The sequence below is a fragment of the Hippocampus bargibanti genome, linkage group LG11, assembly GCF_051943395.1.
Source record: "Hippocampus bargibanti isolate YZ-2025 linkage group LG11, ASM5194339v1, whole genome shotgun sequence".
Lineage (NCBI taxonomy): Eukaryota > Metazoa > Chordata > Actinopteri > Syngnathiformes > Syngnathidae > Hippocampus > Hippocampus bargibanti.
In genome coordinates this window covers 2,865,001-2,890,650 of record NC_142744.1, presented here as the reverse complement: position 1 = coordinate 2,890,650, position 25,650 = coordinate 2,865,001, and the positions used below count along the sequence as shown (strand labels likewise).

Below are 25,650 nucleotides of genomic sequence, written 5' to 3'. Positions count from 1 at the left end.
TTGTAAACTCCATGGAATCTTTGCCATGGAATCTTTGTAAAATACGCTCAGTAGAAGTAATTTGAAGTGATTTTACAAATTATGGACACAACTTGTCCATAGGCGTCGGTTGTCCTTTAAGATTTAGAAAATTATAAAGTAGAAAATGATGTTTTATGGGGACCTGGGAACGGATTATTCTCATTTTAATGCTTTCCTATGGGAAATACATTTTTGGAATACACACCTTTCGCCTTATACACTCTGTCCGAGAACCAATTAAGTTCGTAAGCCAAGGTATCACTGTATCTCAATTCATTTCGGTGGTAAAAGATGATTTGAGATGTGAATGTTTTTGAGTTCCGCGCATGCTAACGGAACAAATTCAACATGAAGGACCACTGTACGATACACTAGAATAAATGAAGCTCACCTGTTGTAGATATCGTCATCCTCCCCACCCCACCCCCAATACTCGTTTGGGAAACCGTTGATCTTCAAGAACTGCTTTTTACTCAGACCCGATACGCCTCCAAAGTAGCCGGCGTAGGGCAGCCTGGAGTAGAGCACAACATCGTGAGCAATAACAACAACGGGGGGGGGGGAGAACTTTTTAATACCTGAAGCCAAATTTATCCATGGCAATGGCAAAGTGTCGTGGCTGCTCGTAACAATGATACAGATTGCGATCGTCCATGGGGATCAGGTCCACGTCGCTGAAAATGAAGCAGTTGTAGTCGCCGTCCTTTAGCGCCTCGGCGTAGCCGATGTTCAACAACTTGGCGCGGTTGAACGTGTCCTCGCCCAACTGGAAAAGAACGGAAACGTCAAGCTGGGAATGTTTTCTCACTTTTATTAAATAACTATACCGTATTTTATGGCGTATAAGGCGCCTTATACGCAGGTGCGCCTTATATGTGAAGTCATATTGAGCAGACGCGCACATTTCACCAAGATGTCCCGATACACTGGTGAAAAGGACGCTTTGATCCTCTGTTTCATTTAGAACTGCTTCAGACAATAAAGACAGGTCAGAAAGTGCTCAAGATTGAATGACTGTCTTGTGTTTTTTATGTTGTGAGATGGCGCTGCCTTTACAGCAGCTCCCATATTAGTTTTTCTTGTTGTTGTTGTTTTGACTTCAAGATGGCCCTGGCCTTTACAACAGCTCCTCTATTTTATTTTTCTACTTCTTCCTTTCCATTCCTCTCCCTTTCATCACTTTGCTGCTGTGAAATGTAAATGTATCCACTGGGAGACAAATAAAGGTACATCCAATCCAATCCAAACCCAATCCAATTTATATAAAACTGTTCAGATGTTAATACATCCATAATCATTGTATTATTATTATTCTCATTCTCAAGCTCATTATCGTTATTATCATCATTATTACCATATTATCATTATTATCATTGTTATTATCATCATTATTATTATCATTATTATCGTCATCATTATTATTGTCATTATTCTTCTTCTTATTATTATTATTATTATTATTAGCATTATCATTATCATCATTATCGTCGTTATGATTATCATCATCATTATTATTATCATCCTCATCATCATTATTATTATCATCATTACCATTGTCAATATCATTATTATTATCAGTTATCATCATCGTTATTATTATTATTATTATCATCCTTATTCTCATCATCATCTTAGAAATGAAATGGATTATTATTATTATCATCATCATCATTATTATTATTATTATTATTATTATTATTATTATTATTAAAACTCAATATTCTGTGGGTCCTGCAATTTAAGTGAAAATGACAAAAACCCTGGCACTGGCGTGGACACATATTTGCCGACAGTATATGAATTAATAAAATAAATAAAAAAATAAAATTAAAATAAAGTAAAAAAAAAAAAAAAATCAATGACTGTCTGTGTCTTTTGTGTTGTGTTAGTTGTTTTTTTGTTGTTGTTTTGACTCCAAGATGGCGTCGCGGGAGTGGCTACCTTTGCAGCAGCTCCTGTATTTTGTTTTTCTACTTCTTCCTTTCCTTTCCACTTTGCTGCTGTGAAATGTGAATTTCTCCACTGCAAAACCAATAAGGGCTAAATTAATCTAATCTAATCTAACAAAAAAAACTTTCCAGCCCAGTTCCTGCTCCTATCAGCTAATTATGTCACACACCCACACACACACACACACACACACACACACACACACACACACACACACACACAAACTGAGTTTCCCTCAGACCTGCTGCAGCTCGATACACCGAGGTGACTCATCCCTTCTCATTTCCCATCACGACCAATATGGGACACCATCTCCCTCACGCCTTAATGTTGGAGCCTTCTCCTATCTTGCCGTCACTTTGAGATATTGCCTCAGTGTGTGTGTGTGTGGGTGTGTGTATCTGTCTTAAATATGTAAGTTGGCTAAATTGAAAAACTTCCTTTTCCAAGATGTATGTGACAACGCTAACAGAAAAAGAACGCATTGGATTGGGCAGCAAGGCAGCAATATCCAGAAGGAAAAAAATGAGTTGATTCCTAAATTATATAGGTCTGGAGTTATCTGAGCTTGAAAGGGGGGCATCTGAACAAAATCCAAGAAATACATTGATTTATAAAGCGTTTTAATAACAGCTGAATCGGTAACAAAGCGCTAACATGGAAAAGGGGAAATACTGCCCCCTTGTGGAAGCAAAAAAAAAAACATTGCCAGAGGTCTGACCGGCACTTTATCGGCACCCCCGCAAAAAAAACTAAAAGCCTGAACAAATTTGGGAATATTTATCCAGCTAAAGCTGGCTAGTTAGCTGGCTATCTGATGGCTATCTAATTAGCTAGCTAGCATTTTATTTATTTGAGTTATTTCGGGTTGAGTGAACGCTGGCGCATGTGGCTGCCGCTGCTCACCTACAGAAAACGGATACAGTGACTGTAAAGTGACCTTGAGAGTTTTGAAAGGCGCTTACAAATGAAATTATATATATATATATATATATATATATATATATATATATATATATATATATATATATATATATATATATATATGAATACAGATATTTGTCATCGTGATTGATTCAAAACAAGCTACGAAGAATACACATATTGATCACGACCAAAATAGTTGTGAGGTGGACAAAAACAACCTTCATGATAAAAATAGCAAAGCTAAAAATAAATGTCTACACGGTCAGTGAGTGCGAGTGAATATTTGATATTTGCTGCTTTTATGTAGTCACCCTATCTTCGGGATCTCATCTTTCGGTGACATCGACGTAACGTATGAACGCGTAATTTGCCTCCCGATGAAAACACAGCAGATGCGGGACATTATGTGCGCAGCGGTGGCTGTAATTGTTGTGATGACAATCTCGCACTTTATGAAGGCTACATATAATTAAGAAGGATGAGCAGCTGGGATGGCAGATGAAAAAAAAAATGCACCAAAGAGCCCGTACAGTGTTACCTTGGCTTACGAACTCAATTGGTTCCCAGACAGAGTGTGTAAGGCGAAAAGTGTATCTCCCAAAAAATAATTTCCCATAGGAAACCATTAAAATTAGAATAATCATTACACACACATTAAACAATAAAGAGACAGGCAGACGACAGTGAGAGAGTTTCAACAATGCCAGAGTGTAGACTGCAAGGTTAAAATATCCCATTAATCAGGCTCCATAAACAACCCGCACAAGCCATCTGTACACTTGATGCAAAAAGCTATCAACCCAGCTAAACAGAACACAATTGATGAGGAACAAGGTAAAATGATCGCAGAGAAAGCACCTACAAGGGATCATTCCTCAAGATGGTGAAAGAAGAAGACCATCACAAAGGTAAATAAAACCACTTTATTATAGTACAGTTTATTTCTTTAATTATAATACCATAGCACATTTATCATGCATACAATAAGGTATATTTTGTGTAGTTTTAAGGCTTAGAATATTGGAAAATCATGTTTTATGGGGAACTGGGAACGGATTATTCTCATTTTTATGGTTTCCTATGGGAAAGTATTTTTTGGGATACACACTTTTCGCCGTACACACTCTGGGAACCCATTAAGTTTGTAAGCGAAGGTATCACTGTAGCTAGCTAGCTAGCTAGCGAGATAAACCGCATGGAACTGTTGTAACTTTTTTATCAGAAATTCAATTTTGATTCCAGCCAACGGAGGCCTCCTCACAATCTTTGATATCTCAAAGATGGCCTTGATTAGTCATGACTTTGAAGCCTCGTTTTATATTCTTGGAAATTTTCCACACTCACGAACAAGTAGCTGTGGCAATCCAAATCACACAAAGGGACATATGGGCAAATGAAACCAAGCCGAAGCCATCTCATAAAGAATTCACGAGGAGAGTTAAAAAAAAAAAACAATCATATCAAGCCAAGCGACTTGGATATTTCCCCTTTGGGCTATTTCTTATGTCCTGCATTGGTCAAACGCAACGTCCAATTCGAAGGCTGTCAAATTGGCTGCAAGTGCAGAGATTGGATGGCCCGAATCGATACAGATTAAAAAAAATAGGAAGTCCAGATCAAAGTGAAGCTGCGTCTGAGATGTTTTGGTCGGGCACTGTGAACAAAAGGCTGGAACATAGGAAGATTTTTACTGCCGGCGGGGGATGAAGTTATTTGTGACCGACGCCCGACCTCTGCAGCCCTCTGCCATGCTATTTATTGAGAGTACAGTGATACCTCGGCTTACGAATGCTTTAGCGAACGAACCTTTCACCTTACGAACATTAAATTGGCGAGAATATAATCTTGGCATACGAAGTACTTTTCGGGAAACACACAGAGCGCCACAATGGCTGGCGGACTAGTTCTAGTATCTATTGGCTAATAGATAGCCAATAGCTAGCTAGCTAGCTATATAACTATATAACTAATAGATAACCAGCTAGATAGGTAGCTAGCCAGCCAGGTAGATAATACATAACAGATAGATAGCCAGCTAGGTAGCTAGCTAGATACTGGATATCTATCTAGCTAGCTAGCAAATCATCAAGCGGTTCCTACCTGATTGATGATGTAGATGCCGTAATCAATCCTCTGACGTCTCAGGATGGGGTGGAGGTAGTGAAGCCAATACTTCAGGTGGTTTTCCCGATGACGGAACGGGATAATGATGGCCACCTGGAGCATATGGGACAAACATTTCACAAGATGAACTTGTCGTCTTCAACTCTTGTAAGGAGAAAGCAGTTCATAAAATGGATGGATGGATATAGTTGGGCCGAGTCTAAGACTCTGTGATTGTGACGTCATGATCCTATGGCGACATGAGTTTTGAAAACAGATACGGTGATGCCACAGCTCACAAACTTAATTGGTGTGTGTAAGGCAAAAAGTTTGTCTGCCAAACATTTATTTCCCATAAGAAACCATTAAAATGAGAATAATCCGTTCCCAGGTCCCCATAAAACATAATTTTCTCCTAAATAAGCCTTAAAATGACACAAAAGATAACGTATATGTATGTTATATGTATATATTTATGTATAATAAATGTGCTATTGTATTGTAATTAAAGAACTAAACTGTACTGGATAATAAAGTCGTTTTATTGACCTTTGTGATGGTCGTTGATGGCTTGATGGAATGGATAGCGTTTTGCATAAAGTGTCTTAAGAAGCTCCGGGTTGTCCATCTTAAAAGTTGTGATATTCGATGAAAAGGTTTCTTTAGCCGTCATCGGTACTTTTTTGAAGGTGTCGGACGTACAGATGACGGCTGAAGAAACCTTCTCATCGATGGACCACTCCTGTACGACTGAGAGCTTACACAGACGAGTTGTGATATTGCAACAGCAACAGATGCAGGCAGACACACTATAAACTTCATTAATAGCTGGTTCCCTTGCTTGTCTTTTCCTTTCAAATTGTACAGATGGCTTGTGCGGGTTATTTGTGGAGCCTGATTGATGGGATATTTTACCTTGCAGTCTACACACTGCCTTTGAACTATCAATAAAGTTGAAACGAGTCCAAATTTCACTGTTTTCTATCCATTTTCTCACCTTATTACTTAATACCTTATTTTATGTATAAAAAATGTGCTATTGGATTGTAATTAAAGAAATAAACTGTACTGGTACTGGTACTGGTACTGGTACTGGGACGCTAAGTCACACAAACACACACCTTGTTGGTGTTTTTTGATGATCTCCAACTTTTGCTCGAGCGTAATTTTCTTTTGTGACCTCTTCGGCTTAACACTAGCATGTGGTGGGGTCTTTTTCGGTCCCAAAACAGCAAAAGTACTCCACTCGATAACAAACCACGTCTGCTCTGAAAGTAAGTGAGTGTGGAAAACTAGTCCGACAGCCACAGTGGCGCTGTTCGACCGTGCGGTTTGGTTCGTCCGCCGAAAACTAGTTTGTTAGCCAAGACTATATGCTCGCGAATTTAAAGTTGGTGAGCTAAACCGTTTGTAAGTCAAGGTATCGCTGTACCTTCCATCGAGGCCGACAGTCCGGGGGCGTGTAGCGGCCTCCCTCCGTCACGTTGGGGTTCTCTCGCTGTACCCGCTCCATAGTCATCAGGGAGCTGAACTCGATTAACAGGCGGCCCACTGAAGACAAAGACGGAAAAAATAAGAAGGAAGTGAGGCTAAATAATAGATCTACTGATAAGATGGCACGTCAATGGACGTTAGCCAAATTTCAAATCTTCAAAGTCATATTTGGCAGGTTGTCAAAATATTTCCCCTTAATAACGGCTGGCTTTGCAATACACATTCAGAGAAAATCCTCTTTTAATGTCAGCGTGTTGGGTTATTTAATCATGCGGATGATGAAGCTTCACCATATGTTACTTTGCATACATGTATTTGAATGAATATCGCGTTGAAGGTTCAGATGCTAACGATTCATTGTGTAGCGCAGCCTGGAGCTGGATAATACATCACACAGCAAATGCCAAATATGTGCTCGCGTGGCTACGAGAAGCAGAGGAAATCGGCCCAATCTGATTAGGATTGGTCTCTCACTCTCACTAACTCTCACTCTCAAACGTAATAGCTACACACTTGTGCAAATTATTTGCATCGCACTGTTAGGTAGCTAGCTAGATAAGTAGCTAGCGAGATAAAATGCGAGCGAGACAAGAAGCTAACTCACGAGATAAATAGGTAGCTATCTAGCGAGATAAATCGCTAGCTAGCGATGTATCTCACTAGCTAGCTAGCGATTTATCTCACTACCTAGCTATTTATCTCGCTAAATAGCTAGTGAGATAAAGCACTAACTAGCTAGCAAGATAAATAGCTAGCTAGCAAGTGAGATAAATAGCTAGCTTGTGATTGAGATAAATAGCTAGCTAGAGAGATAAATAGCTAGCTAGCGAGATAAATAGCTAGATAGCGAGACAAATATCTAGCTAGCAATGTAAATAGCTAGCTAGCAATGTAAATAGCTAGCTAGCGAGATAAATAGCTAACTTGTGATCGAGATAAATAGCTAGCTAGAGAGATAAATAGCTCGCTAGCGAGATAAATAGCTAGATAGCAAGATAAATAGCTAACTAGTGAGATCAATAGCTAGCTAGCGAGATAAATTGTCAGCTAGCTAGCTATAAAAATAGCTAGCTAGCGAGATACATAACTAGCTAGTAAGATAAATGGCTAGGTAGCTAGCGAGATAGACAGCAAACTAGTGAGTTAAATAGCTAGCTAATGAGATAAATTGCTAGCTAGTAGCTAGTGAGATAAATACTTAGCTAGCAAGATAAATTGCTAGCTAGCTAGCGAGATAAATAGCTACCTAGCGAGATAAATAGGTATCTAGTTAATTGCTAGCTAGATAAATAGCTAACTAGTGAGATAAGTTGCTAGCTAGCTATCGAGATAAATAGTTAGCTAGAGAGATAAGTTGCTAGCTAGCGAGATAAATAGTTAGCTCGAGAGATAAGTTGCTAGCTAGCGAGATAAATAGGTATCTAGTTAATTGCTAGCTAGATAAATAGCTTACTAGTGAGATAAGTTGCTAGCTAGCTATCGATATAAATAGTTAGCTAGAGAGATAAGTTGCTAGCTAGCGAGATAGTTAGCTCGAGAGATAAGTTGCTAGCTAGCGAGATAAATAGGTATCTAGTTAATTGCTAGCTAGATAAATAGCTAACTAGTGAGATAAGTTGCTAGCTAGCTATCGAGATAAATAGTTAGCTAGAGAGATAAGTTGCTAGCTAGCGAGATAAATAGTTAGCTAGAGAGATAAGTTGCTAGCTAGCGAGATAAATAGCTACCTAGCGATCTAGCAAGATGAACAGCTAGCTAGCTAGATAAATAGTTGGCTAGCTAGATAAATAGCTCACTAATGGATGAATGGATAGATGGATAGACTCAATTGTGTGGCAAATAGACTCGATGGCGTGGTGGTTGTGGAGATGAAAGTCACAAGAGTCACGCATATGGGAAAATGGAATCCAACATTTCTTGATATTTAGAAGTCAGGCGAGTGGAAAGACAATATGATGAAGTCATAAATATTGATGTTTTCCTTTGGGGCCATTTCTTGAACCCTGTATTGATGGATTTGTGCATTAAATCGGGGAAGTGCACACGCATACGCCAGTTCATAATCCATTTAGAAATGAAGGATTTGCCTTGGACAGCCACGTCCAATCAACACGAAGGAATGAACTGAAAAATGATCGACGCTAATCATGTTACACGTTCTCAACTTAAAGGACAACCGACGTCTCCGGACAAATTGTGTCCATAATTTGTAAAATGGCTTCAAATGACTTCTACTGAGCGTATTTTACAAAGATTCCACCGCATATAGCGATATTTTACATTTTAAGACTTGCGTTGAATATTCAGGAAGTCTTGTTTTCGAGTTGGTGACGAGTCCGTACGTGACGTCACTGAAGGAACGCCACTGACCGAAAAAAAGGACACATTGTAGCAGTCGTTGCATCACGTCAACGCATTTTGCTGTACTTGTTTGGTCTGAAAACGTCACGTTGCACCAAAAAGAGCCAGAAGAGGGCGACCAAGCTCCATATAAGGAATTTATCAGCCTGTGTAAACGAGCTCTTTAATCCCTCACTTTCATGGTCGCCTTTCTCTGCCTCTTTTCTGGGACGCTACATTGCAGTCCAGATGCCTCAAAATGACACGGAAGGACTTCTTTAATGAATTGCAAACATGTATGCTTTCCTCTTCAGAACTATTTGAATCATATTCATAACTGGATGAGTAACAAGAAAGCATCTTCGCTGAATCTGAAGACATTGTTTTGATTCTCGAGCAAGGCGAAGACGTCCTGGCGTGATGTCACGAACAAGGGGGCGGGACCTTCTGAAACTCGTTTTGCGACATTTTACCTCACTTTTATTGGTAAAATTTGACTCAAAATATCAGCCTTTGTGTTTTGGGTATTTTAAATGCGATAAAAGTTTTTCTGATGTCAGTTAGGAAACAACAAAATGGTGTCGGTTGTCCTTTAACGTCAAATGTATGATGGTCAACAGCTTTTAAAAGTCCCAGAGAAGTCTGTACGGCAACATTTGGCTCATCACTTGCAATACGCAGGAGGCGCCAAAGAGACTATGGGCCGGCGCCGCCGTTGCTGATTAACGAGCAGCCTGTCGTGTCATCTCCGTGGTCAGATGGCGTGCGGAGGACGCGACGAGGACACTGTGTCATGCCCCTTCAGGGAGGATCAACGCGCTTTGGTTCAAGTGAAAATCTCACACGTGTCCCATTCTACTTGTGGTCCCCTCGCAGAGGATTCCACGGCAAATATTCAAGCTCAATTTGATGAGGACGCAAAGTGATGTCAGGGGATTAAAAATATAAACGTGGAGCGCCATTCCTGAATTTATTTGGGTTTTTCTTGCCAATAAAGTGGCGATAAAGCGCTGGTCAGACCTCTGGCAATGTTTTTCCCTCCCATAAGGGGGCAAAATTTGCCTTTTGTACAGTTGTGCCCATTTCAAGTACAGATAACTCCAGACCCATATAACTTAGGAATTAACCCTTTTTATCTGATAAAAGAAGAGAGTACAAGGTTTTTTGACACTGCATTGAATAATAATAATAATAATAATAATAATAATAATAATACATTTCATTTAGAAGCGCCTTTCAAAACTCTCAAGATCACTTTACAGTTTTTCAGTGGGTGAGCAGCGACTCTAGCTAGCTATCTATTAGCTATCTGGCTGGCTATTTGGCTAGCTATCAAATGGCTATCTAATAGCTATCTATTAGCTGTCTAGCTGGCTGGCTAGCTATATAGCTAGCTATCTATTAGCTATCTAGCTATTTAGCTAGCTATCTATTTGCTATCTAGCTAGCATTGTAATTGCTATCTATTAACTAGCTAGCTAGCTTTCTAATAGCTATCTATTAGCTAGCTAGCCAGCTTTCTATCTATTTGCTATCTAGCTAACATTCTAATTGCTATCTACTAACTAGCTAGCTAGCTTTCTAATAGCTATCTATTAGCTAGCTCGCCAGCTTTCTATCTATTTGAGTTACTTCCGGGTGTCCTAAAACTCAATATTCTGCAGGTCCTTCAATTTGAGTGAAAATGACAATAACCCTGGCACCGGAGTGGAAGCATTTTTGCACATTGTCTGGCAGTGAATGAGTTAATTGAGCTCCAACTCTTCATATATGAAAAATAAAACCTAAAAACTTAAGATGGGCGAGTAGCAACATCAATTATCGGTAGCAGGCCGATACTGAACTGCTGCCTGAGATTGGTCACTGAGACCAGTCATTGGCGCCCTCTTGTGGTTGAAGGCAACTACAGTAAAGTCTCGTTATATCGATATCGGATATATCGATAGTCCCGGTTATATCGATACTATTTCTATGCACGCACGGAGAAAATTACATGCAAACAGGGTCTGATATATCGATAGTCCCGGTTATATCGATATTTTTTTGGGCTCCCTTGAATATCAATATAACGAGACTTCACTGTATCTGGAATTAAATGACATAACAGAACAATTTTTCAACTGCATCCAAGTCAATCCCTCTCAAAAAGTCCATTATTTATTGCCAGCAATTATTTATTGAGCACTTCAATCAAAACGGAGTATCCTCACCGACCGATCTTGTATTTAATTGGCATGTATTGCAGTATTTAATATGCAGGATGGTCGTTTTCTCCGCCTTTTTTTGCTTCTCTTTCATCCACCACTTCGATTGTCCAATGCGGTTCTCACGGCCTTCCATCCTCTGAAAATCTTTAGCGAGTGTTTACTAGCTATGAGGATTAGCATCATCCAAGAATATGCGTGTGTGTGTTTTTTTTATTGTGGAGGAGCTGCAAAAATGAGATAAAGGGTTAACTTGGCTGCCCACAAACAGCAAAGACAAAGAGGACGACCTTCAATAACAACTGATAACGCCGTCGCCTTCTGTGTTGTGTCAAGGATGTGTTATCTCAATGTGGAAAGCTGTAATGGCTGTCAATGTTTGATTTTAAAGGACAACCGACACCATTTTTTTGTTTCCTAACTGACATCAGAAAAACGTTTTAGAGCATCTAAAATACACAAAACACGCAGGCTGATATTTTTAGTCAAATGCAAAACACCAATAAAAATGACTTAAAGTCTCCCAAAACTACTTCAAAATGACCTCGGAGATGGCGAGTTTCAGAAAGTCCCGCCCCTTTGTTCGTGACGTCACGCAAGGACGTCTTGCCTTGCTCTAGAATCAAATCAATTGCTTCAGATTCGGAGAAGATGCTTTATTGTTACACATCCAGTTATGAATATGATTCAAATAGTTCTGAAGAGGAAAGCATACATGTTTGGAAACGATTAAAGAAGTTATTCCATGTCATTTTGAGGCGTCTGGGCTGAAATGTAGCGTCCCAGAAAATGCACAAGATGGCGCCCAAGCTCCGTTGGAAATGGGCTGATTTGTCTACTGTGAATTTGTGTCAACCAGTAATTCGTAAAATCACTTCAAATGACTTCTACTGAGCATATTTTTGAATCATATTCATAACTGGATGAGTAACAAGAAAGCATTTTCTCCGAATCTGAAGCCATTGTTTTGATTCTAGAGCAAGGCAAAGACGTCCTGGCGTGATGTCACGAACAAGGGGGCGGGACCTTCTGAAACTCGGCATCTCCGAGGTCATTTTGAAGTCGTTTTGGGACACTTTAAGTCATTATTATTGGTGTTTTGCATTTGACTAAAAATATCAGACTGCGTGTTTTGGGTATTTTAGATGCTATAAAATGTTTTTCTAATGTCAGTTAGGAACCAAAAAAAAAATGGTGTCGGTTGTCCTTTAAGTATTATGCGTAGCTCATATATCAGACTAACACGAATCCGCGATCGTATCAAATAAGGTCATGTGCTCTTATTCTGAAAGATCCACATCGATTTTTCTGAATGACAGCTAAATAAAAGTGAATTCAATATCTAGTAAGTATAAAGTGTGCTGCTAACCAGGATGAGAGAGAAAGAAGAAGTAGGCCGCCATTTTTTTTTTTGTTTACATAGAAAGCAATATATTGACTAAGGGAGGGAAAAAAGAAACTGTAATGTTCTTGAACAGGCCTCCCAGTGAGAAAGTAATTAGAGCACGGGCTGCAGAAATGACGCAGTGAGTGCTAAGTGACCTTCCTGGTGGGAAGTAAGAAGCGCAGAGGCTAATGGGTTTAAATATGAGACGGCGAGACTGACTTCTCTCGGCGCGGCAATGACAAAACACATCGTTTTGAACGCGGGATGACATTACAGGAAGTCAAGTTTAACTTTGCATTAAACGGACAACAAATTTACAGTCGAGTTCCACGCTTTGAGAGCAAAAGCGGCAGAGCGCTAACGTGAATAGCGAGAAAAACTAAAAGTGGCGCCGTACCACAAACTATGGTTGTATAACAGTTTTGTATAATTTGAAAATCATCTTCAATGAGCCTTAAATAAAAGAATTTCAAATGATTTTAGATGCGCTATGTAAATAAAGCGGCATTGCTTTGCTGATGATAGTAAACAATACAATTTGCAACAAGATCTAAGATCCCAAAAGGATCTAGAATAGGATCTAATAATAATAATAATAATAATAATCATCATCATCATCATCATCATTATCATTATTATTTGTTATTATTATTATTATTATTATTATTATTGTTATTATCATGATTCTTATCTTAATAATAATAATATTAATATTATTATTCTTAATAATAATAATAATATTACTATTATTACTATATACTATCATGATTATTATCGCGATTATTATTATTATTATTATTATTATTATTATTATTATTATTATTATTATTATTATTATTATTAAAACCTTTCATTCATAAAAAAATCATTTAATTCATTAAAAAACACAAACACAATAACAAAATATCATCATCATTATTATTATTATTATTATTATTATTATTATTATAATTAACATGAGTATTATCACGATTATTATTATTCAGAATCAGAATCAGAATCAGAATACCTTTATTCGTCCCGCAATGGGGAAATTTGCAATTATTATTATTATTATTATTATTATTATTATTAAATACCTTTCATTCATTAAATACCTTTCATTCATTAAAAAACACAAACACAATAACAAAATATCATCATCATCATGATTATTATTATTATTGTTATTATTATTATTATTATTATTAGAATTAGTATTATTATCATGATTCTTATAATAATAATAATAATTAATATTAATAATAATAAATATTAATATTAATATTATTATTATACTATTATCATGAGTATTATCATGAGTAGTATCACAATGATTATCACGATTATTATTATTATTATTATTATTAAATACCTTTCATTCATTAAAAAACACAAACACAATAACAAAATAAGTCCGCCTGAAATCAAATTAACCGGCCGTTCAAAGGCCTCCAAGCAATTTCAATTCCAAAAATGTCCATCAACAAATGGTCAACAAAAGGCCGGCCGGGCAAACAATCACCAGGAATGTAAACACACATTGAGAGGCTTTTCACAACACCTTTGAAAAACTTCCATTACGCAACCAGTCACTCACAATATATAATTGCCGGTGTTACCAAACCGCTTCACGTTCGTGATGTACGTAATCAAAAATCACTTTACACACCGGAACATACGGCGATAATCACAATGTGACAACAACGCCGGAAATGACATGTCTTCTCCATAATGCAGATGAGTAAAGTCTTTAAGGGTAATTAATGTGTATTAATTATAATACTGCTGATGATGACAGTGGAGAAAAAGTAATTGCAATGCGTCTGCTGTGGGCGGCCATTTTACACCGTTGCACTGTAGCCAACAATTAAAAACGCTGACGGCTTGTCATCAACTTTTTCATAGCCTTGAAAGACAAATTTGTTGACATAACATATTTGTTGACATTACATATTTATAAAGTAAATATTCTCTCATAAAGAATTTTGTCACATGGAAATTTTGTAATCCGGAACAGTGATACCTCGGCTTACAAACGCTTTAGCTAACAAACTTTTCGCCTTACAAACATTACATTCGCGAGAATATAATTTTGGCATACGAACTAGTTTTCGGCGGACGAACCAAACCACATAGCACCACGGTGGTTGGCGGACTTGTTTTCCACACCCACTTCCTTTGTGTGCAGACGTGGTTTGCTATCGAGTGACTCACCACCTCACTGCTGCGTTCTTGACCAATCACGTGGCTTTAACCGAAGACTGGGGGTGGGGAATAGAGGACAAAAACAGTCGGCTGCCATTTTGTTGTTAGAAGAACAGGTTCGTTCGCGAACGACACATCACTCATTGAGTCAGCTTCGTGTACGAAAAAAGTTCGTATGCCAAGGTAAAATTTTCCTACATTTAACATCCGTCAACGAAAAGTTCGAAAAGTTCGTAAACCGAGGTATCACTGTACCATCTTGCTACATCCTCGACAGGAAGATTTCCCTCATGCATTGTGGACATTTGGTTATTCCGTTCGGATATTCACAACAAAAGAAAAAAAAACAAAGTCTACTGAATAAAACATGTCACGGCTGTAAAGAAGCCGGGAATTCTGAATGCGATGCATCACATTCGCTGACAAGGCTGATATTTAAAATGCCAGAAATGCATCACTCCATGTCCCGTGTACCTTATACTGACGCCTTTGTGGTTTGTCATGGAGGGTCTTGAAGAACAGCTTGTCTTGAAAAGAGGCCGTTGATATGTAGTGTAGTGTGTGTGTATGCAGGAGGGGGTTTGGTGCAAATGAAGTCTTAAAAATAGCACGTATGGATGTTGCTACAGGACCATCGGGACCACAGGAGAGAGATCAGGATATCGCAAACAATCCGGAGTGCGATATTTGCACTCGACGTGATAATGTTTTGTCACGGACAGAAGCAAACAAAAGCTCACGTGATGCAAAGACGAAGATCTGTGAGTAGTAGGAAACGTGGATGGTCGTGTTGAAGGACAGTTGATGGGAAAGAACAATGGTCAGGTACCGTATATTCCGGTGTACAGTGATACCTTGGCTTACGAACTTAATTGGTTCCCAGACAGAGTGTGTAAGGTGAAAAGTGTGTATCCCAAAAATTAATTTCCCATAGGAAACCAGTAAATTGAGAATAATCCGTTCTCAGGTCCCCATCAAACATAATTTTCTACTTTTCTAAGCCTTTAAACTACACAAAATATACCTTATTTTATGTATAATAAATGTGCTATGGTATTATGATTAAACAAATGAACTGGACCGTATAATTAAGTCATTCTATTTACCTTTGTGATGGTCGTCGATGGTTTGATAGAATGGAGTGGCCGGTTTCATCAGCATTAAACACTTGATGAGGAACGTAACCTTCTTCTTTCACCTTCTTGAGGAATGATCCCTTGTAGGTGCTTTCCTTGCGATAATTTTACCTTGTTCTTCATCAATTGTGTACTATATAGCTGGATTGATAGCTTTTTGCATCAAGTGTACAGATGGCTTGTGCCGGTTATTTGTGGAGCCTGATTGATGGGAATTTTAACCTTGCAGTCTACACTCTGCCTTTGAACGATCAAAGTTGAAACGAGTCCAAATGTCACTGTTTTCGATGCATTTTCTCACTATCTCTCTCTGTCATCTGCCTGTCTCTTTAATGTTTAAACCACCTGCCCTCACTGCTGCATTTTTGACCAATCACATGGCTTTAACCGACGACTGGGCCGGGGAATAGAGGACCAAAACAAGTCGGCTGCCATTTTCTTTTTTGGAGAATGGCTTCACTCTCTGTCACTGTGTTCGTAAGCCAAAGGGGTTTGTAAAACGAGGTATCACAGTATGTGATTTAGTGTACGGATAGGAAAGAATGAATATGCGAGTGGATGGGTGGCTACATTGGCAGCAGATCAATCGGGCTAGATCAATCGACGGACAAGAAGCTGCGTGGATGATGACGGATGGAAACATTAAGCGCCAAAAGAACCTATGCTAATCAAGTGCACACGTTTGTGATGCCAGCAGCAATAGTTTGCTGCGGGACAATAATGAGAAGTGACTGTGAGTTTCATGTTTATATTGATCTTTTTTTTCTTTTACTTCTTCAAGGAAGCAACATAAAACAAAGTGGCTGCCTCTGTTCATTTTCTTCCTCTGGTGCGCACATTTAAAGGACAACTGACGTCTCCGGACAAGTTGTGTCCATAATTTGTCAAATGTCTTCAAATGACTTCTACTGAGCGTATTTTACAAAGATTCCACTGCATATCGCTATATTTTACGTTTTAAGACTCGCGCTGAATATTCCGGAAATCTTGTTTTTGAGTTGGTGACGAGACGTTGCGTCACTGAAGGAACGCCCCTGACCGAAAAAAAGGACAGATTGTAGCAGTCCTTCCATCACGTCAATGCATTTTGCTCTACTTTGGTCTGAAAACGTCATGTACGACCACAAAGAGGCAAAAGAGGGCGTCAAAGCTCCATATAAGGAATTAATCAGTCTCTGGAAACGGGCTGATTAATTCCTTACACGGCTTTGTCGCCATGTTCTGCCTTTTTTGGGTGCAACATTTCCCACCCCTGATGCCTTAAAATGACACTGAATAAATTATTTAATCGATTGCAAACATGTATGCTTTCTTCTTCAGAACTATCTGAATCATATTCATAACTGGATGAGTAACAAGAAAGCATATTCTCCGAATCTGAAGCCATTGTTTTGAATCTCCAGCCAGGCAAGACGTCTTGCCGTGACACCACGAACATGGGGGCGGAACCTTCTGAAACTGGCCACTTCCGGTTTCAAATTGAAGTACTTTTTAGACACTTTAAGTCATTTTTATATGTGTTTTGGGTATTTTAGATGCTATAAAACGTTTTTCTGATGTCAGTTCGGAAACAAAAAAGTGACGTCGGTTGTCCTTTAATTACGATATCAAGCGTAATAGGGGAGGAGATCTTCCGTGGCCTCCCGTCCTGAAAATCTGGGTTTGTGATTATTTAAAATAAACACACTGGCTGTGATTAATGGCTCACTTTGCGCCTTGAGGATATTAAATCGAACTGCTAACACACACACACACAGAAAATAATAGCTTCAATGTGCTCCACTGATTTCATGTTGTTGCCCCTCCACACAAATTAATATCTACAAGCAGGGAGACATAAAAGTTAAAAGGCATAAAAAAAGTTTCCAATGATACCATTTTTGTCGCATTTTCTAGCGTGTTGAATAACACAAAGAACAAACAAAAGCTGGATGGCGCGGGAACAACACGCAGATGGGCCACGTCTCGGTCCAAAGGGCCGTGAGGCAGATTCTGCATCCACGCCCAATGAGTCCATTCCAAAGCAGATGGTTTTCACCCCTTAAAAATGGGACTAGCGTCAAAATAAGAGGGTGAGAACCTGCTGCGGTAATAATTTGGGGTCTGCCATTCTTAAAATCACCAATAAGTTTAGGCTCTGTGTGTTACATTCGATATGACCAGCGCAGAACATGACAATTGTATCTTTTTACAGTATAGAGTACCGTACTTTTTACAGTATATATGTGAGAGACAGTAATAATAATACATGTTACATACAATACAATACATGTTTTTTTTTTCCAAGATGGCGGCGCGTGCACACGCAGCGGCTCCTCTCTCTCCCGGCAATTTTTTTTTTTTTCGTGTTTATTATGTTTGTCTATTGTCTGTTGTCAATTGTATGTCTTTTAGCCACGTTATAAGTGCCTTGCATGTCTTGCACGCCGGGTCCGAGAGGACATTAATTTCATTTGTGCTGTATGTCATGCATATTAGCACGTTTGACAATAAAGCTGACTTTGACTTTGACGTTATTTATAAGCGCCTTTTAAAACTCTCAAGGTTTTCACTTTACAGTCACAGGATCAGTTTTTTTCTGTGGGTGAGCAGCGGTAGCCACATGCGCCAGCATCCACTCAACCGGGAAGTAACTTAAATAGATAGCAAGCTAGCTAATAGATAGCTAATAGCTAGTAAATAGATAGCTAATAGCGAGCCAATAGATATCCATCAGCTAGCAAATAGATAGCTCATAGCTCGCGAATCGCTAGCTATTAGCTAGCGAATAGCACTTTTTTTTCCAGCTTCAGTTGTTGTTAAAGCGCTATATAAACCAATATGTCTGTATTGCATTGTATTTTGGACAGCCGCCCTCATTTCAATCAGATATAAGTCCGGATGCATGTAATTTAAGAATTAACTATTTTTTTTAACATGAAAGAAGAGCGTTTAAGGTTTCTTACAGTGCATTGAATGTTTATGTAGTCCTAAAACGCAATATTCTATTGGGTGTTGGAATTCGAGTGACAATGACAAAAACCCTGGCATTGGAGTAGAGTTGGAAAATACAGAAAACAAGAAAATTAAAGTACAGTAAAGTCTCGTTATATCGATATTCAAGGGAGTCCGAAAAAATATCGATATAACCGGGACTATCGATATATCCGACCCTGTTTGCATGTAATTTTCTCCGTGCGTGCATAGAAATAGTATCGATATAACTGGGACTATCGATATATCCGATATCGATATAACGAGACTTTACTGTACTAGTAGCAGTAGAGAAGAAAGGAACACAGAGTTAAAGAAGATGAAATAGGAGAAGGGAGGCTCAATGTTAGTCTTTGCTAGCTACACTGGATTTTTGTAAAATCCCTCTCGTTCCCGCCCCCTTGCTGTGAGCCAACAACAAGCTGGACTGGAACCAAACAACTATCGACTGGCTCCTATCGCAAACTTAACTCCTTTACCGATTTCGGACCGATCAATGAGGCGGGTTTCAAGGGACTTGTCTCCCAGGTGACATGGAGCTAATCCATGCTAACTGCGTATGCATGCCTCACATCGACGTGTGAAGGTGGGGAAAGAAAGAGAGGAAAAGATAAATGCCTGACTTAAATTCAGGTAATATATTACATTGCTGCCTCTTATTTTCACATGTATCTATTTTTTTTTTTCAATAATGATGGCGTATGGAGTCGCAGCGTGAAGCTAACTCATCTGTCACAACGGGAGATGTCGAACGATCTGACAAACCACTTAAGCTACCCTCCCACGCCGCAGAACAATGGCAAGCGGAAGAGAAAAAAATAACACACCCCAAAAGGGAATAACTTGGTAGCAGAAACCTGAATAAACAACCTAAGAGGGACTATTATTAGCCGCGTTTACACCGTCGTGTTGGAGAAGAGGTGTGCACAGGTAGACCCAGGTGTGAAACTTCGCACTGTGGCTATGATTTCGATCAAAAGGCGGCAAATTTTTGTTGCACTATGGTACCCGCGTCGATATTTTTCGGTACGTTCGCGGAATGTCGAAATTAGTGGCAGCGTAGGCAATGAATCCCAGGTGTCAACATTCACAGTCTTGGTCAGGTGGCGCTACAGACTTCCTGATTGTGATCCTACAGTGATACTTTGGCTTACGAATTTAATTGGTTCCCAGACAGAATGTGTAAGGCGAAAAGTGTGTATCCCAAACATTAATTTCCCATAAGAAACCATTAAAATGAGAATAATCCGTTCCCAGGTCCCCATAAAACATAATTTTAACTTTCTACATTCTAATTTTCTAAGGCTTAAAACTACACAAAATATACCTTATTTTATGTGTAATATATGTGCTATGGTATTGTAATTAAAGAAATAAACTGTACTGTTTAATAAAGTCGTTTTATTTCCCTTTGTGATGGTCGTTGATGGCTTGATGGAATGGAGTGGCCGGTTTCATCAGCATTAAACACTTGATAAGGAACGTGTAGCCTTCTTCCACCATCTTGAGGAATTATTCCTTGTACTGAACTTGAACTGGCTGCCTCACCATGACGAATGACACTATGAATCCCTCTACGATGCTTAAAGTTCTCGAACCATCTCGAACCAGCCTTTAAATCATCAATGGATGAAGAACTTCCAGGTTGTCTCTTGACGATATCCGAGTGAAGTTGCTGTGCTTTCTCTGCGATAATTTTAGCTAGTTCCTCATCAATTGGGTTCTGTTTCGCTGGGTTGATAGCTTTTTGCATCAAGTGTACAGATGGCTTGTGCGGGTTATTTAAGAAGCCAAATTGATGGGATATTTTAACCGTGCAGTCTATACTCTGCCTTTGAACTATCAATAAAGTTGAAACAAGTCCAAATTTCATTGTGTTTTCTATCCATTTTCTCAGTCTCTCTCTCTGTCGTCCGCCTATCCATTTTTATGTGCAGCTCTGTGTTTCTTGACCAATCACGTGCGGCTTCAACCGAAGATTGGGGGCGGGGAATAGAGGACAAAAAAAGTCGTCTGCCATTTCCTTGTTCGCGAACGACACATCATGTGTATCCCGAAAAATAGTTTGTATGTCAAAATTTAATTCTCGTGAATTTAACGTTCGTAAGCCGAAAAGTTCTTTAGCCAAGGCGTTCGTAAACTGAGGTATCACTGTACGTCGTGTGCTGTAAAATCAGCAGGTCAACTCTGCGCAAAACAGTCTTGTGTCGAAAGCAATTGTTGCAGTTGTGCTGAAGTGTGAAATTAGTCTTTGGATACTGCCTTGACGAAGTCTTTCGAAAAATGACAGGCAAAATCAATCACAGCTAGAGTTTTATGGCTTTTATGGGCAAGTGAGTACCTGGTGTTAAACTTGAAGGCATCTATATATCAATCCGATATTGGCAGTTAAGAAGTTGGCATTTAATTAATAAAGTTATAATGATGTTAATCCTTGTCGTATATGTTCTGGGTAAATGTCCGAAAATAGGAATAGAAAGATTTCAGAATGCTAAAATAGGATTGTGAGATCAACCACTCTTGTAACAGTGTGACAATCTTCGATGCAGTGATATATTCCCGAAGATGGACAGGAGATTAATGAAGAGGATTTGGATGAAGTTGGATTTTTCAGGAAGGTCGAAACACTTAAAAATAATCTGGTTTGCTCAAAAAAAAAAAAAAAAAAATCACACACTTACCATAAAACCCAATAGGAGCTTAAACGTACCGTCACTCAAAAGCTTGAAGAAGCGCTTTTAGGCTTGAGCTTCGTCAAGCCTTCTAAATAAAACACTCACCCCCCACCCCCCTCCTGGTCTCATCTGACCCAACAACTCATCTCGAGTGACCAAATGCCAAACAAGACTGTCAAACATCTTCACGGAGGATGTTGTATCAACAATTGACGTTAAACTCATGGTTGAGAGAAAGGGGTTCCTGGATGAATTTTTATGGGATCCAAGAGCACTCCTTATGGCTTATGGCCATTACCCCCCGAAAATGCAAAACTGGACTTTTTCACTGATTTGCAACAGGTTCTAATTTTATTTTAGGTCCAGAAAACCCAACAGAGGGCATCGTTAGCTAACTTTTACGATCAGAGACGCAAAACTTCGAGGAAATGACCTGGCAACATGAAGTAGCTCGGGAAGGGGGGACGAGTTGGGTTTGTGTTCACTAGACAACACAGACACTCCCATACTTATGAACGAGATACATCCGAACGGTCGTTTGTAAGGTGAATTTGTTCGTAAGTTGCTTCAGTGCTATATTTTGGATGGAATGTACAGTATGTTTGAGGCTTATAATAATACTAATAATAATACTAGTACTAATAATAATACTAATAATACTACAGTAAAGTCTCGTTATATCGATATCGGATATATCGATAGTCCCGGTTATATCGATACTATTTCTATGCACGCACAGAGAAAATTACATGCAAACAGGGTTGGATATATCGACAGTCCCGGTTATATCGATACTATTTCTATGCACGCACAGAGAAAATTACATGCAAATAGGGTTGGATATATCGATAGTCCCGGTTATATCGATATTTTTTCGGACTCCCTTGAATATCGATATAACGAGACTTTACTGTAATACTACTACTACTACTACTAATAATAATAATAATAATACATTTTCTTTCAAAGCTCTCAAGCATACTTTAGTCACAGACAAGCATAGATACAATCATAAATAAAATACAATTATAAATAGAATACAATAAATAAAATAGAGCTACACAGAAAATGCAATTTTAAATAGGTGGGTTTCAGATAGGATTTGAAGGTCGGAAGAGAATCAATATTACGAATGTTGGGAGGAAGTGAATTCCAGAGTTTGGGGGCAGAGCAGCTGAAAGCTCTGTCCCCCATCGTGCTGAGACGGGCAGGGGGTGGGTGAATGGGGGGGTGTAAGTATGTTTAAGGTTTATATGTGTATGTTTAAGGCTTGTATAAGTAACCTGTATTGGTTTATACTGAAAAATAAACATTTTAATAATATACATGCTCTGTAAAGATATATACATGTACAACTGGAGGGAATACTACAAACTGTAATTTTTCATATGTGCCATTGTTCGTAACTCAAATGTTCGTAAGTAGGGGAGCATCTGTATATTGATTTTTCACTGTGCACTGTCTATGTTGTATGTAAGGATCGGAGGTTTTATTTAGGCCCAACGTGAAGCTCCCACGGGTAATTGATGAGAAATCGAGAAGCGGTTAATTGGATTTTAAGAGTGTCTTACCGAAACCAGCCTGCCCGTTTGTCTGTTTGTGTATGTTTAAGGCTCCTCCCCCTCACTTCTGCGTTCTTGACCAATCACGCGGCTTTAACCGAAGACTGGGGGCGGGGAATAGAGGACAAAAAAAAAAAGTCATCTGCCATTTGCTCATTTGTAGAACGGTCTCGTTCACTCGTTGCGCTCCGTGTGTATCCCGAAAAATAGTTCTTATGCCAAGATTAAATTCACGTGAATTTAACGTTCGTAAACCGAAAAAGTTTGTTAGCCGAAGCATTCGTAAGACAATTTCGGCTAACAATGACTAAAACGAACAGAGATATCCAACGGAAAGCTCACAAATGTTGATCATTTTCATCAAATGAATTTCAAAAGATTAAATAGTCCTTATAAGAGACGGCAATCCGCTAATCACTCTCACGGTAATTTCCCCGGAGTGAATATTTAGAGCACATTAGAAAGATGATATTTGACGCTTCTACCTCGCTTCTCCTCATTGCGCCCGAAACGATGCGAGGCCTTCGCTGGTTCCTGACACGGATGCTAATTTCATAAGCATGTGACGACGCCGCAGATATCACCCTACGGTTGTCTTCAAGACATGAAGTATACACAAACCGTGTTTTATTTTAATGTGTATATAGCCTTGGATAATCCTTTTACCTAATCCACATCCAATCTCTCACCATGTTAATCCACCAGGCGCCACGGCCCACGTAAACACTGCGAAATGAGACCCCGGCGTGAATAATGACATTGTTTTGGTTCATTTGTTGGGTGACAACTGAAGGGTTTTACATGCTGGCGGGCTAATGCGCTAATTTTAAATTTGTCATACATGACTAATATGAGCCAATAAATATAATTGACAATCACCGATGATTTTACAGTGATACCTCAGTTGATGAATTTAATTAGTTCCCAGAAAGTGTGTGTAAGGCGAAAGGTTTGTCTGCCAAACATTTATTTCCCATAAGAAACTATTAAAAATGAGAATAATCCGTTCCCAGGTGTACTCCGGAATAACTCAAATAGATAGAAAGTTAGCTTGCTAGCTAATAGATAACTAATAGCTAGCTAGCTAGTTAGATAGAGAATAGATAGTAAATAGATAGCTAGCTAGGTAGCCAGCTAGCTAGTTAGGTAGCGAATAGATAGCAAATAGATAACTTGCCAGGTAGCCAGCCAGCTAGTTAGATAGCGAATAGATAGCAAATAGATAGCAAATAGATTGCAAAATAGATAGCTTGCTAGGTAGCCAGCCAGCGAGTTAGATAGCGAATAGATAGCAAATAGCTAGCTAGCAAGCTAGGTCGCCAGCTAGCTAGTTAAATAGCGAATAGATAGCAAATCCGATCCAATGCAAGTAAAGCAGTGAGCTAATTGACAGGTTATCTAGCTAGCGAATAGATAGCAAAAAGATAGCAAATAGATAGCTTGCTAGGTAGCCAGCCAGCGAGTTAGATAGCGAATAGATAGCAAATAGCTAGCTAGCAAGCTAGGTCGCCAGCTAGCTAGTTAAATAGCGAATAGATAGCAAATCCGATCCAATGCAAGTAAAGCAGTGAGCTAATTGACAGGTTATCTAGCTAGCGAATAGATAGCAAAAAGATAGCAAATAGATAGCTTGCTAGGTAGCCAGCCAGCGAGTTAGATAGCGAATAGATAGCAAATAGTTAAATAGCGAATAGATAGCAAATCCGATCCTAGCTAGTTAAGCATAGCGAATAGACAGGTTATTTAATCCGAATCCAATGCAAGTAGATAGCAGTGAGATAGCTTGACAGGTTATCTAGCTAGCGAATAGATAGCGAATAGATAGCAAATAGCTAGCTAGCAAGCTAGGTCGCCAGCTAGCTAGTTAAATAGCGAATAGATAGCAAATCCGATCCAATGCAAGTAAAGCAGTGAGCTAATTGACAGGTTATTTAGCTAGCGAATAGATAGCAAAAAGACAGCAAATAGATAGCTTGCTAGGTAGCCAGCCAGCGAGTTAGATAGCGAATAGATAGCAAATAGCTAGCTAGCAAGCTAGGTCGCCAGCTAGCTAGTTAAATAGCGAATAGATAGCAAATCTGATCCAATACAAGTAAAGCAGTGAGCTAATTGACAGGTTATCTAGCTAGCGGGTTTGTGTTAGCAGTCGACACCATTACAAAACACACAAAATGAATCCCTGGACTTTCATAAAAGTCAAAGAACAAGCTAATCACAACGTTAGGGCTTTGATTTGGACATTTTATGAGTTCTCATGAGAAAATCTAGCCAATGTAATAGCATGTGAGTGAGCGGTTAGCTTACTAGCAACCTAGCAGTGAACATTCTCAAGTCGCCGAATGTATTTTTGTATCTTGCCACATCCTGAAATCCCGAATGAGCTCTCAAGCTAATGGAACGCGTGCGGTTTCCAAAGTACAACGGCGGCCTCGAACACAAGGTTGCCAACTCCACCATGAAAAGGTAGCTACGGGCGACTTTTTTGGACATTAATTTAAAAAGTTAATTGGCTGGCTGACAGCGGGATATAAGGCAGCACGACAGGGGGGGGCGGGGGTAATGGAGGATGCCGTGCCTGGTAGCTTTGAAAGTGCAACGGCGCTCGCTGCACAGAGGCATGCTGGGAGAGGAAAGGCTACAGGAGGTAAAGGGACGAAGATATTGCGAGGAGGCTTAACCAGAATGTGGTCT

General features: G+C 39.2%; 1 protein-coding gene across 2 annotated transcripts in view; it reads right to left on the bottom strand.

The window, feature by feature from the left end:
* The window catches only part of b4galt2 (beta-1,4-galactosyltransferase 2), a 47,064-nt gene that overhangs the window by 8,325 nt on the left and 13,089 nt on the right, over nucleotides 1–25,650 (bottom strand). For both annotated transcript variants that reach the window (XM_089007856.1, XM_089007858.1), the window contains exons 3-6: nucleotides 6,434–6,552; nucleotides 4,999–5,115; nucleotides 600–787; nucleotides 413–535 (exon numbers count right to left, since the gene is read on the bottom strand). In XM_089007856.1, the coding sequence (XP_088863982.1) occupies nucleotides 413–535; nucleotides 600–787; nucleotides 4,999–5,115; nucleotides 6,434–6,552 (547 nt within the window). The remainder of the gene's footprint in view (nucleotides 1–412; nucleotides 536–599; nucleotides 788–4,998; nucleotides 5,116–6,433; nucleotides 6,553–25,650) is intronic.